Source organism: Oncorhynchus tshawytscha, linkage group LG12 (genome assembly GCF_018296145.1).
Source record: "Oncorhynchus tshawytscha isolate Ot180627B linkage group LG12, Otsh_v2.0, whole genome shotgun sequence".
In the NCBI taxonomy this organism is placed as follows: Eukaryota; Metazoa; Chordata; class Actinopteri; order Salmoniformes; family Salmonidae; genus Oncorhynchus; species Oncorhynchus tshawytscha.
The window spans coordinates 59,754,379-59,769,516 of record NC_056440.1 but is presented as its reverse complement, the minus strand read 5'-3'; the positions used below and the strand labels follow the sequence as shown (position 1 = coordinate 59,769,516).

General features: G+C 45.6%; 1 protein-coding gene across 6 annotated transcripts in view; it reads right to left on the bottom strand.

Annotated features, from left to right (window-relative positions):
- LOC112263559 (zinc finger protein 536-like) overlaps positions 1-15,138 on the bottom strand; it is a 201,286-nt gene that overhangs the window by 111,472 nt on the left and 74,676 nt on the right. For 3 of the 6 annotated variants that reach the window (XM_042330847.1, XM_042330845.1, XM_042330846.1), the window contains exon 4: positions 4,330-6,578. In XM_042330847.1, the coding sequence (XP_042186781.1) occupies positions 4,330-6,577 (2,248 nt within the window). In that variant the 5' untranslated portion in view covers position 6,578. Of the gene's footprint in view, positions 1-4,329; positions 6,579-9,270; positions 9,600-15,138 lie in introns of those variants that run through there. The other 3 variants (XM_042330844.1, XM_042330848.1, XM_042330849.1) reach the window with 3 other exon arrangements.

Here is a 15,138-nt window from a genome sequence, read left to right as displayed (position 1 = left end):
GAAAAGCCCCTCTCTCTCTACAGTCTGATGAGACCAGCTTCTGAGTAGCTGCATGGTCATACTGTACGTTCCTTTCTCAGCAGCAAGTCATTTGCATCAACTGGTTGCCATCCTTCCCTTTGCTCTTTCTATCTCTCTCTCTCTCTCTCTGCCTCACTCTCTCCTCTTCTTTTCTCTGTCTCGCTCTCTCTCTGTCTCACTCTCTCCTCTTCTTTTCTCTGTCTCTCTCTGTCTCTCTGCCTTGCTCTCTATCTCTCTCTCTCTCTCTCTGCCTCACTCTCTCCTCTTCTTTTCTCTGTCTCTCTCTGTCTCTCTGCCTTGCTCTCTCTCTGTCTCTCTCTCTCTGCCTCACTCTCTCCTCTTCTTTTCTCTGTCTCGCTCTCTCTCTGTCTCACTCTCTCCTCTTCTTTTCTCTGTCTCTCTCTGTCTCTCTGCCTTGCTCTCTCTCTCTCTGTCTCTCTGCCTCACTCTCTCCTCTTCTTTTCTCTCTGCCTCACTCTCTCCTATTCTTTTCTCTGTCTCTCTCTCCGCCTCACTCTCTCCATTTCTTTCTGTCTCTGCTCTCTTTATTTCTCCATACAGCCCAAGTAAAATTGTATTTGTCACCTGCTTCGTATACAACAGGTGTAGACTAAGAGCCAATTTATTGTCAATCCAAAAATGTGCTCAGAGATTCCGTATGAAGGGTGTGCCGCAATTGCGGAGCCTCCTGAGGCACGCAGAGGCCAAATTGAGCTCCGTGCCGCATCGCTGAGCTCCTCCCAAATTTTGTAACAATGCGGGAGGGGGTGTTCATATAGCTCCGCATTGACATGATTGGTTGATGGTAGGTGGGGCCGGGACGTCCTGTATAAACACAAACTCACTTCCTTGACAAGTTCCTTCAAAACAGCTCTGCGCTGCTCCGCAAAGCGCAAGAAGTATGGATGACCTGACTTCTGCAGAGAACGTATCACCGTAAATGCTGCACGGCCAATGCAGACGTCGGATTGACCACGCAGCGCCTTTAACAGTGAATTGCTTACTTACGCTTACCTCACACTAGCAACCAACGGAATCCCCATACTCTGTAAGAGGCCCAACCAGAAACAACTTTAAACTTGCCTTTAGTTCGTCCTAATCTCTCCGTCTCTCTTTTTTTCTTAAATTTTAGAATCTACAATGGATGTGAACATAAATACCCCCCCATCTTACAACACACTGGTAGCACTGCTTTACATAGTATTACATCAGGTTTCAATGGGTTCTGTTCCGCCATTCAGGGTAAGCCTCTGTTTAAGACCTGCACTCTGCAGGGCCTGTCGCTCTGAGACCCACCATGATGCATTCAGAGAGAGACACTATCAAGTAGGAACATTCTTGTTCATCAAGCCCAATTCAGTCTGGAGAACTCTGAAATCTGAAGCAATAGATTCCTTCCACAGTCAACCCAATCTGTCAGCCTAATAACACAAATAAAAGAGATGATTGGGGGGGAAACCCGTACTAATGAAAAAGGGGCGAAAGGTTCTGGACGTCTCTATGAAACACAAAGCATTTACGGTTTTACTACTGTGGATGACAGAAGGAAGGTCTCTGAAGGACATCTCTGAGGCAGACATTTTTTTTTCAGCAAGTCTTTAAACAAGTGCAGTGTCAAAGACAAAGGAGATTGTCTCGACCTTCTTTCACAGTTGAGATGTTATTGTTGATGACTGTAATTCAAGTTTAACTCAAAATTGCAGTGGGAAGGTGGTTACGAGGTTGGCGGTATGGTGATGGTTAGCAATGTTTTCAAGACACACACACACACACACACACAACCTTATAATAAAAATACAAACAATTCTCAACAAGCAAAAATGCAAGAGTGCAATATTAAGACTAACAGAGAGGTATAGTCAGCCACATCCTGTTTATTTAAAAACACTGACACATCCAGGCAACACGCACTCACACACACACACACACACACACACACACACACACACACACACACACACACACACACACACACACACACACACACACACACACACACACACACACACACACACACACATACACATACACACACACACACACACACACACACACACAAATGGCACCTTCCTCCACATTAGCTGCAGAGACATTTTCTCACACACCTCAGTTTCTAAATTAGGTGCCCCAAAGCTCCAAATATGAATCACACTCAATGTCATGAAGGAAGAAACACTTTTAGGGCTTTGTGCTGTCAGTAATGAAATACAGACTGCAACAAAACAAAACCCTTTCATTTCTTTTTTTTTCTTTTTTTACAGTTGTGCATCTTTAGTGTTTCTTTCCTCTTTGACCCTGTTGTTGCGGTGGAGTGGTGTCTACACAGCTTCCTGAGTCTCACAACAGAAAGCTGGTGAACTGTGTCTGAATGGAGAGACTGTGAGAGAGAACCAGGCTAAGAGGCTGTACCTGTAACAATGTCAGCCCCAAACGAAGAGACAACCCCCCAAAAAAAAAAAAAAAAGCAGGTGGGGGCCCTCAAGGTCAACCTTAAGGCCCGTTAGATCCAGCAGGAGGGAGCTGGCACGATGCCCGCATCCCCCTGTACGGTGGAGAAACACAGGGGTTTAAGCTGGCTATCACACTCCATCACAGCACTCAGAGAGGGACAGAGGAGGAGGCAGGGCATGAGAGCACTGATAGATGAGGTAGGACTACAGTGAGAGAGAGTGAGATACAGTGAGAGAGAGAGAGAGAGAGAGAGAGAGAGAGAGAGAGTCTGTGCATGTGTGATATTCAACTTAGTTTTTTTGTGACATGAATACCCAAAATATTTCAGTTGATGTAGGTTTTATTGTAAATAGAATTTCAATTGGCAACATTTGTAAGAACATGATCTTTTCAGAGATTTTTCAAGTTTTTGAAGATGGGGAAGTTCTTCACATCACACATATGTAAATACTTCTAAAGTTAACTAAATGCCATGAGCTACATTTCTCTGATTTACTTGAGAACCCGAAGAAAAAGAAATACAACTTCCTGCATTAAAATTCAGAAGATAATTACTTCCGCACCATATACCCCCCCCCCCCGTTGAAAAGTGTCTCTATAAAGAAAATACGTTTTTATCTCACTCTCGTTTTCATTAATTCCTAATTGGGGTGGGGGGGGTTGTCTGTTATTATTTCTTAGATTAAAATAAACATAGCCCATTCCATGTTCAAACCCATCACACTACATTGGGATGATAAGGACTCTCTGCTACTGTGAATAAATAAACAATTTTGTCTGTACTCTTGGAATTAAGTTACTTCGAGCCTTAAGCATAAGCCACTTTTTTTCAAACGGCTTAAAAGCACATTTCACTCCGCAAATGAAGTCAAAAAAATGACCTGCTTTATATGTATATCTTTAATTAGTGTCTTGTTTAGCTTAAACCAACTGATTATCGCATAGTCATGGCCTAATTAACGGGTGCGCCGCTTAGCTTGTGGTGTTCCACCCGGAGGAATGAGAAAGTTACCTTTAAAACTTCTCTAATCATTAGGAACAGCCTCTCTTAATCCTGCTAAACGTACACTTTATCTGCTTTTTCTTATTTGGCTACGGTGGAATCGCATTCCCTCCCACGTTTAAGGAGATGTTTTAATCACTCATAATACGTTTGGCCCGTCCTCGTAGTCTTGACTGATGTTACACGGGGACACATACTAGTACACTGTGTTTCAACGTCTCAGATGTATTTATAAAGCCCTTCTTGCGTCTGTGTTCTATGTGCCAGTGTGAATGACACAAGTCACAACTCCGTCATGGGAGTTGAGCGTCTTCGTACGGCTGTTTTGTGTGAGTGCGTGACTCAAAGTGTGTCTGTGTGTTTGTGTGTGTGTGTATGTGTGTGTGTGTGTTTAGACAGGCCTCCCCTCTCGAGTAAAAACAGTGTGCAGAAAGTATCCTATAGAAAGAAGCAGGCTGTGTGAGTGTGTTTGACGGGTATTCGAACATGGGCGTTAAGTATCCCAGTTATGCACGGAATGTGAAGCTCGGATTTGTGGTGGGCTTTTTGAACAGGCAGTTTTGATCCGACCCCCCCTGACCCCGAGCCCTCCCTCTCTCTCCAGTCTAAGTGGACTCCTTAGGGTCCAGTGTTGTGTAGAAGGGATGTCAAAGCAAATGGCGTATGTTCGAGATCTCGTGCCAGCCATCAACCAACTCATCTTTGTGTAAGGACTTACCCTCTTCGGACACAATGTCTCCCCCTTACGTGTCCTCCCCATATAAATAATGAAGAACACATTGGAATAAGTCCTGATTGTAAGGATAATGTGACTATGGGATTGATCGTTATTCAGGGTAATGACTTAGTCGTACCTGAGGATGGGGAGGAAGGGTGTGGGCTGTCGTCCTGGACACTGCCGGTCTGGGAGTGGCCTCCTCCGGCTCCGCTTTCCTCCGTCACGTTGGAGGATCCAGGGGTGGTTGACCTGCTGATGGACTGGGACTCGGGGTCGCTGGCCGAGCCACGCCGCTCATCCAGCCCTGTGGTGTTGTTCTGCTGCTGGATGGCTTCTTCTATGGGCCGCCGCTCCTTGTTGTGCACCCGAGAGTGGACCACCATCTGGTGATAGGTCCTGAAGACCCGGCCACAGTCAGGACACTCTGTGGGTTTCTCTTTCAGGCTAGCCAGGTGGTTGTACTCCAGGCCGTGGACCAGGCCCAGGCCATGGCTGCCATGATGGGGCATGAAGTCACGGTGGCTGTCGAAGCCCACGCCGTCGTCTTTCAGGGGTATCATGGCTCCACTGCCGGCCTTCGATCCATGCAGAGCTTCGCTGTGCTGCTTCTGCTTGGAGCCATCGTTGGAGCACATCATAGGGTAGTCATGCTTCTCTTTAGTGAAGGCCATGCCGGCAGCATTGGTCATCTCCTCATGGTGCTGCTCATGGTGCTGCTCCTTGGGCATAAAGGCCCTGTCCATGGCCATGCCTCGTGCCATGATCTGCCAGGCCTGATAGCTATTCAGTGGGTCCATCTCTGCAACTTTGGCAGCCGCCTGGAGGCGTTCCATGCAGCTGGACTTCAGGGGGGGCACCAGGTTCAGGCAGCCCAGGAGAGAGCGCTTCTCCCCCTCGCCAAGGCCATGGCCCATCCCTGCCATTGGGCCCAGCAGCTTTCCCAGCATCTCCTTCTCTTTCATGGCAATGCCGGCTTTGGCCAGCATCTGGTGTTGCTCGCTCAGACCCTGTTTGTCTGGGGATAGGAAGCCGCCCTGCAGGCAAGAGATGTAGCGTGAGTAGAGGTTAGCATGGGCCTCCTGGGCCATGCTGTTCATGGTGTTGACAGCGTTTATGTCCTCTGCTGGGGGCTTGCTCTTGATGGCTAGCTTATTGAGATGGACCTTCATGTGGTTCTTGAGAAACCAGGGCTCCTTGAAGCGACGACCACAGATCTGGCAGACGTGTTCAAATGAGTCCTTGTGCTTGCGCATGTGGCCCTTGAGGAACCAGGCTTGGCTGAAGACCTGGCCACACACCTCACATCGGAACTCGTTGGCAGGCTTCTCAGCGCCACCAGCTGCACCCTGTCCGGCAGCTGACTCAGCCGTGATATGGGCTTTTTCCACATGGCTGATCAGGTCCTCCTCCTGCGAGGCAGCAAACTCACACAAGGTGCACTTGTAAGGCTTGTGCAGGATGCGGATGTGACGATCCAGCTCCTCACGCTTCTTAAACTTGCCCTTGCAGAAGGTGCAGCGGAATCCAGTGGGTGGGTTCAGGGCCTGGTCATCTTGGGCGCTGGCCGGCTTGGGAGAGGACGAGGGCTGGGAGAGGGAGTCTGGAGTTCCCAGGCTGGTGGGGGTGAGGAGGCCACAAGCAGAGCCAGGCTGTTGCTGCTGGGTCTGAGGGCCAAGGTGTGGCTGGTGCTGCAGGGGCTGGGCTGGCTGAAGGAGGCTGCTGCTTCTGATCTGCTTGTCCCTCAGGATGGCCCTCTCCTCCAGCTCATGTAGAAGACGGTTCTCCTCACGGACGCGGCCGCGTCCCTTACCAAGGTTTCCCAGCTTGTGGGTGCGTAGGTGGATTTTGAGGTTGCCCTTCTGTGCTGCTCGATGGTCGCAGTAGGGGCACTTGAAAGGCTTCTCACCTGTATGTGTGCGCATGTGCAGCGACAAGATGCTGTTAAAGCGGAATCGCTTGCCGCACAACGGACACGGGTACTTCCTGTTCTTACGGGCATCGTCTTCAATGTCGTTCATCTGGGACATGATGCCCAGGTTCTGCCCATTGAGAAACTGCTGCAGGTCCACACGCCCATTCAGGTTGGCCAGGGCACTTGCATCTATGTCCCGGTTGAGCTGGTTGGCGAGCAGTGCCATCTGACTGCTGATTGGTTGACTGGCCAGGGCAGCGTGGCTCTTCTCATCCAATGGGGTGGCAGCTTTCTCCTCAGGGATCTGCTGTCGGCTCTGTAGGTCGGGAAAGGCGTGGCCCAGCTGGGCCGTCAGCTGGTGGAGCTTCTGACTGATAGGATATCGGCCATTTAGCACTGTGTTGCTCATATGGTCTCTGTCAGCGTCCGATACTGCTGAAGACACACCAAGGCACAAACTAGAGTCCTCCATCCTGTAAGAGAGAAGGATATCATGACGGTCAACCACAGTCAATCAACCTGATAAGCAATACATTAAAAAAAGAGCTATGACTCATCCAAAAATCTGAAAACCGGAAGAGAAGGAGAAGTACTAGAGTAAATTGTCAGTGCATGATGAATGGAAATAGAGATGTAATTTAGCAGAGCGTCTTACGGAAGGAATTAGGGTTAAGTGTCTTGCTCACGGGCACAAAAACAGATTTTCACCTAGTCGCCTCGGGGGGAAGCTCTAAACCGCTATGCTACCTGCCGCCCATTGAAATATCACTTTCTTCTTTTGATTTTCAGTGCAGCTTATGTTCTCACACTTGTGGTTGGAAGACTGTAACTCTCCAAACTTTCTCAAACTGCAACACAGTGTTGGATGCAATAAATACATGGTAAACGCGGCGGGCGCTGCATAATTATGCTACTTGGGCCCATCCTATCAGGATTCCTCCAATTACACGCCTTAATGAAACGGAGCAATGCCATTGTCATGAAGCTGCCGCAATGCTACAATTATGATATTAACAATAGCACTTAAAACCAAGGGGTTACTTCAGTAAACACACGCTCTTATCTCCCTACTGCGACACTTGTCTAGGCATAATTCTCCATTAAAGAGGCACATTACATTTGATGTGAATCACTTTGCTCTTGCCTTCGTTTCCCCTCCTCTCATGGCTTCCAATGAGGAGGAAAACAACAGTTGGTGTTATTGAATGGGTTCCCAGTGTATCAGAGGCCCTCCCAGCCATTAAGAATGGTTTCAATGGCCCAGAGCATACACCGTCAAACTGAAGGGAATACACAAGCAGAGTCTGTTGTCTTCCTGCTTGCCGGGTTGTTTGTGATGCCCTCCCCTCTCTTAAGAAGGATAATGGTGTGTTCTTCCCTTGTAACTGGCAGGGTCAAGCTTCCGACACAATAAAGTGAGTTCTGCCTTGGTCAACAAAACACTGTGTAATATCTCATTAAGCTGATTACTATGCTGCCTAGTAACAGTGGCAGCGTGCTATAACACATGATTATAATCATTATAAAAATTCCTTTCGGGGACTAAGCACTGGAATAACACGAGTTCACATTTAGTGGAGTGAGACCAGTTTATGTCCAGACTCCTGTGAAGTCAGGGGGGCGGCAGGGCAGCCTAGTGATTAGAGCGTTGGACTAGTAACCGGAAGGTTGCAAGTCCAAACCCCCGAGCTGACAAGGTCCAAATCTGTCGTTCTGCCCCTGAACAGGCAGTTAACCCACTGTTCCTAGGCCGTCATTGAAAATAAGAATTTGTTCTTAACTGACTTGCCTAGTTAAATAAAGGTAAAATAAAAAAAATAAAAAAGGGACACCCCCAACCTATAGACTCTCGCACCTGCACACACTTCACAGGGCTCAAGGATCTCTCTCTCTCTCTCTCTCTCTCTCTCTCTCTCTCTCTCTCTCTCTCTCTCTCTCTCTCTCTCTCTCTCTCTCTCTCTCTCTCTCTCTCTCAGCTTTAACTAGCTTTGAATCAAACCGTCGTTACACACGTACAGTACACACACACGACACAGAGGATGTGGGAGTGAAGCACAATGCTGAGGCACGCCGGGAAGACTTATGAGGGCTGTTCCTCAGCCGACCGCTCCTCCAACACTGTTGGTTGTTGTTGACTCTTATCTCGAAAATATGAATAAGGTCTGTGGGCTGCTTATGAATACAATCTTCTTCTCTAGAACGTGATCATTGTCTAGTAATAAAGGTGAAGGCCATCAAATGAACCCTTGAAGGATATAATGGCTATATTATGTTGACTGTGTGATGACTGGGCATGCCTCATGTATGCCGCGCCTACTTACATTGGCGAGGTCACGCACGACTGTATGAGCTTATTATCATGTGACTGAGACACGAATATACTATACCGTACTATTGCAAATAGCATTCAGAAAATGTCTACGCGACACTGTAATGATATTACATTGATATGAGTATATTTTCAAAATACAACGTTGGGAGAATACACAGGTAGATAAAAAACATTTCCTGGACAACTTTCTCATCCTGATCTCTTAGGAAGGATTGTCCATTGCCAGACAAAATGAAGTGACTCTTAAAATGTGCCACCCACAATCCTTTGCAAACTCTGCCAATATCAGACGGAACCCCTTTTTGAAAGTGCCCTGCATGCACGCTTCCTTTTGCCATAGAAATATATGATTCAAACAAGACTGATGAGCTGTTGCTCATTTATAGAGATAGCAGCGTGCCCTTTTCTTCAATTTGATTTCCGGCTTTATCTTTAACATATAACAAAGGCAGATAGACAATGGAATAATGTGAAATGAACTGACAAATCCAGTTTGTTTTTTGAACGTATCCTTGCTGACGAGCGTATGCAAATGAACTGCATTAATATGCTTCCCTTGCTCCCAAGTCATTTTATATTTTTTTCCTGATTAAAAAGGGCATTTCTTATGTGACACCCCCCCCCCCCATCCTCACACATGCAAGCACACGCACGCACGCACGCACGCACTGCTTTTGACAATAATTCAATATCAGAGTGCCCTCTATGTGTAACAATGCAGGTAGCAATGCTCTTAGAACAACAACACAATGAGTGTTGAGTCTAATCACGACAGTCTTATTTCATCCATATGGAATTCCGCTTCCGAAAATGCCAACGTTTGATGTACTCACATAGAGCAAGTAGTGCCCGTTGTTACAGGGTAAGTACCGGGAATCCAACGTGTCCTTCTCTTGTGCACAGGTATTGCAATTCAAGTCTGTGTGGTTCGCATTATAAACTCACAGGGTCCCAGGTCGTAACTTCTCAACGCCATAGATAGCATTTACAAGTAGCTCCTGAGTAACTGTGCGCCTGTATGCTTGACCTTGACCTCTCAGCCATCCAAACAGCAGACTGTAGCAATGTCTACGCCGGCTCTAACCCGAAACAGATCTGACGTTTGTCTGGTGTCTACAACAATGCTCTTTCATTAACGATAAGGCTCAAATGACGCCTGCAAAGCCACCAGACTTCCTTTTGCACTCTCTCACAGAGGTGCAGTGGTGCTCTTCTTTACAGTTTGTGGTTAATATTCACCGTTTTTAGTAAAGCGGCACATAACCAGATTTCTCTTCTTCTTTTTTTCCCAGGGGGCAAATTGCTCTGCAACCTACAGCTTAATTACGGACGGTATCTTTAACACAATGGAAGTGTATTTCTGTCTGAATATATTTGGGCTCAGTACCGTGTCATTATCTAAGCAACGAGCATGTGCTCTGATCCTATAAAGTGCATGCAATAGTTGAAGGAATTAGAAAAACACTTGGTCAGGTTGAGTATTCTCAAATGATGTATACACTGGATACCACAGACATTTGCATATTCTAAGGCTAAAACACATAAGCAGAGTATGGCTCAACATGCTCTTGTGAAGGTTTTGGGATTTGATAAAAGACCGTTTGGAAGTATTGCTTGATGTGATATTGATGGGTCAACTGGGTCAACTGGGTCAACTGAATGCAGGCCAAATAAAACTTTTTGGACATTTTAAAGCTATAATCCTTAATTGCTACAACCATTTTTGGACTTAGAAATGAATTATATATACCAATTGATTATTTAATCATATAACTTAATATAAATGTCTCAGGAGCTTAGTTCAACTGTTGCACATCATCAGAACCCAAAATATACATTTTTTTTTTTACTCGAATGTTAGTAACAATATAATGTAAAAAAAACAAAACAATGTATAGCCTCAAAACATGTTTAAAACTATCATTGTGATATAATGGATGTTCAGTCCTTGCATCCATAGCTCTGTCTATGAATTTGAAAGTGGTTACACTTCTCCAGGCCCATACCTCAGCCTTTTAAAAACCAAAACAGAGGTAGGTTGACCACTTCATTATTGTATTCACTGCAGATTCTAGGTTTATAAGGAGACATTTTAATGGAAAAGCCATTAGTAAGACATTACTTTGTTATTTTGGCATGTATTGACAAGAATCCATGAACTAATTACAACAAAATACCTCATTGAGTTATAATGAAGGTCATTGCTTTTAATAAATCCATCATTATTCACAAAGTAACGAAATTCCATCGTATTCCAACCAAATCATTAACGCATTTAGAGGGGAAAAACAAACTGATGGAAAATTAGTGTGTTTGCCATATGTTACATACTCTGAGGAAAGCGTATTTACAAAAATATATATATTGAGGGAAAGCAGATACCAACACAAGTAGAGATAGCTGGGATCATTTTAAGCATGGCAGTAAATTGAAGCTAATAGGAATATTTCCTCGTGCTTGTTTAGTCTATTGCAGGTGGTCTTCGGAACGCTTCTAATTAACCCGATAAAAAAGGGAGTTGTTTTTCTTCCTCTCCATGCTCTGAACTGGATTATTACATGCTGTAATGAGGCGAAAACAGAAAGGTTCCCAGCGCAACAAGTGAAATAAAGTCGAATAAACCCAGTCCGTTCCTTCCAACGTCATACCCTAGACCCCACACAACAACTACGCTAACTCATGAGAACCAAGATTCTAGCTTCATAGTACGAATGAAGTAAACCAACACATCAAAACAACAATTCTATATACAAGAACTTGAACGCTATACAACGGTGACAAATATGAATCGACCTAACTGGGCCTTTCCTTTCTGCTCTGTAGTCCCACACAATATGTCATTGAGGTCTCTTAAGAGGACTTGTCAACAGGTAGTTCGGCTTTCAGCTCATCTCCACGGATCACTATGAGGCCCCCCCCCGCTGAAAGAAAAAAAATAGAAAGAAAAGAGAGAAAGAAAAATGCCTGTCTTTTTATCCCCTGCGTCTGACAGGCTTTCGGGATGCCAAGGAGGAAGATCAACGGGAGACAAGCGAATTCCCACAGTTCATTGTCCTGGTCAGCCGCATCATCATCCGGAGCCGGGCCAAAAGCTCAAAGCTTCCTTTTATGCTAACCATTCCTGGTATTATTCTGATGACCAGCAGATGTGTGTGTGCCTTTTTCATGTGCATATCTTGCAATAGTGGTCACAGCAGTGTGGAAAGACTCCTGCCAGTAGATTTTACGCATTGTGATGAGTGGGGGATTAATTGTCTCGAACATTTGTTAACCAGACTGTGTTTCACAATAAGAAGGGAGATGGATGAGATAGACGACAGAGGACAAACTAGTGCACAAAAAAGTGATGAAAAGTAAATGATCTTAGATCATGGGGAAGAATTTCCAACATATAAATGATTGTCTGTATTCTGTCCTGTGCAATTCCTCCCCTCCTACCCCTCCCCCTCCTAACCCTCTGTCATGGGGGACGACGACCATGTCCTACAGTAGTCACGGTCGAATCGCTGATCACGCATGGTTACCCTACAGCAGAGAAAGGCCAGCGAACAATGACCACAGTGTAGCTGTCCGTGTAGGGTCGATCATGGCTTACATCATTCCCCTGGGCTGCCTTTCTGCATTTGAATACTACTCACTGGAAAATGAATGCAATGACACATCGCTGGTAAGGCATGGCCAACACGGTTTCTTAAAGGCAGACAGGGAGAGAGAACAGCGCGCACATGCTAACAGTACAATCAACCCAGCGATTGTTTTCACTCTACAGTGGTTGAGTGAGTCACCCATCATCACACTCTCACAGGCATTAGAACGGCTTTAATGTTGGCAAAATAAAACCATATCTGCCTAGCGCCAGTTGACAAAGTCAACCAGGCCACGTTTTCTTCCCTTTCAGGTCATTTTTCTTTTCTTTTTTTCTTCTAAACTCTAAATGTCAATATCACCTGAAATAAGTGAATATCAGAAATAATTGCTGTTTTCTCCTCCTCGTGCTGGTTCTGTTCTTAGGAAGTTTTGCATAATGGCTGAACAGGGGCTGTTGTTGTGACAGGTGCTGAAATCAAACCGGGAGGCGATGGAGACAAGGTTCAATTTAGTTTGTGAATCCTTTAATTGTTGCATAGCTAATTAAAAAAAAAAAGATCCCTTACACTCCTGACTATTTACCGTCGCTTGTATGCATACATGGGGATGCGAAATGTGCCTTGAAGCCAAGTCATGCAGCCTTTGTAAAGGGAAGGGAGGAGAGGGGGTTTGGGTGCTACTTCAACGTACTTACCATCTCCTCACAACTGTAGTTTGGAGTTTTCACCAAACAAATGTATGGATAATTAGAGATACTCATTATGGAAAGCAAGTCAAGTAATTATTTTACATCACGCCACTGTTAATTGAACGATTCTTCAATATCTTTGAAAATATCTATTTTTCTCTCCTCTTTTTTTTCCTCTGTGAGAAGATAAGGGGAGACCAGTAAACAGGTAGGGGAGCCATATGTCCTTGAGTGAAAAAGCACTTCTGTCAAGGCAAATGGGCTTTTTAAATATTCAACCACTGCATGTCTTTTTAATATGACAATGCTAAATCTCCTTTATTCCATCACTTTGATGAACTATCTCAAGCTAATCTGGAGAGACTTCATGTGAAGGAATCGTTCAAGTCTTGCAGGCACTCTGTCAAGGCAGGCCGTTACGCAACTGTACTCGGTATGTCCATAGAGCAGTTTTTTAAAAGCAGCACACATCCTGTTTAAGAAAGCAACTCATCTTATCAAAGCCATCAGGAAGTGAGACTTGACTGCAAATGCTCTTGATTCTTTGCATACGTTACAATATCTGTATTTTCTTTGCAGCTATTGTTTGCAGCTGTGAGTAGCTCTGAGAATAATTCATCATTTTCTCTCTCCCTCTCGTGTGACCCAAAGTCACGTCTTAATATGGCTTAATAAGAAAGGGGGGAAAAAAAGACAAGAGAGGAAGAGAGGGAGATTCAGAGAGCAGGGCACATTATCGGCATTAAGAGTAAAGTGTATTTATTATGGACTAATTGTGGCAGAGGAAGTGCGTTAGGAGGGTGTGCTCTCAGGAGGGAGGGTGGGGAGCCTTCGGGACATCAAGGACCGTGTATTTATCTGACTTCATCTGAAACAGTGGAGGCTACTCTTCTTAGAATCAGAGAAAACAGGAGAGAGGAAGGGAGGGTGGAGGGAAAGAGGGGAAGAAGGGGGAAGAGAGAGCGAGTGTAACCATTTTGCGGGCCAGACAGAAGTGTTTGCCTACATGCCAACGCCTCACTAAGACGCAACTCTGATTAGGAGAATAAGGCAAAGTTGGTCAAACTTCAAAACAGACCTCTCTCTGAACTCCACTACAAAAACCTCTCATCCTGTTCTCTTCTATGAAGCACCCAACCCAGAGCAGCAGCTTCCTTTTGGTGAGGTTGCTAAAGATAATAGCTAATTACTGCAAATAACATTTAGGAGACATTCGACAGAAAATCTGAGAGGTAAAGGACAGTATACATTACAAAAACTGTTTTGTGTTTCATTCTACTGAGGTAAATAAGAGATTGAAGGGCCAGTTTGGCCCAGGAACAGATTACTTATGTCTCTCCACACTCCTCTCTCTCTGACCTGTCTGCATTTACACAACCTCTCTTTGCGTGTGAATTTGTGTGTGTGTGCCTGTGTGTGTGTACATGTGCGTGCGTGTGTGTGCATGTGTGTGTGTGTGTGTGTTCATAAAGGTTGGTAATGTTGAACGAAAAATGACCTCTCTATATAGTGCATTCAATGCTTCCCTCCCTGGAGATGTCTTGCTCTTGAAGCAACACAAGGCCTCTTCTTTATTTGTCCCGGTGTAGTGCCGTGTGGCTCAGTGATCAGTGACATTACTCACATTCTCTGTTTTCCTGAACCCTCGTCATCGCTAACACCCACCACCATGATGCTAATATGTTGTTTATGTTACCATGGCTGCAGACTGTACATATTCTATTCAGGAGGCATCGCAGCATGATCGATGGATCACGGGTCGTTAACCTCTCTATTTCATCCCCACTAGTGGTGACCGCGTAGCAGCTGTGAACTCTTAAGGGTACACCATGCCATTTCAACACACTCAAAAGACATTTCCAGATGTACAAATCAAAATGATCTTGCAGCCATATGAAAGGGCATCCATGTTTTGGTCAAATGATGAGCCTAGGATGTATTTTTAGTGAATAAACCTTTAAGGACGGCACTGTGACACATGGCTTAGCCTAGACAGTCACGAGCAGCATGGGGGCACCTGCCATGTTTAGCCTGCCTGCTGCACCCCACCACCCCTCCCTGTACCCTCAGCCTTTCGATAATGCAGGATATTAAATCGCCCATGTCCTACAGCTGTGATCTGTTGTCGGGGGGGCTGGTGACGGCAGGGCTCACAACACGGACGGTGTTCTGCTATCACCACTAAACTGCCTGTCTGAGCCACTTGAAGGACCTCTGGAGAGGCTGCATCATCTTCATGCCCTGAAACGAGCCCCCTTCCCCCCCACTCGGCCCCTCACCCCTCACCCCCATACACATATCCCTTCCCCTCTGCCATCTCAGGGCCCCGAGTCTTATTTATGTTACCCACCTCCTCTACATCCCTCCTTCCTACCCTCCATCCTCCCTCCTCTACATCCCTCCTTCCTACCCTCCGTCCTCTCCT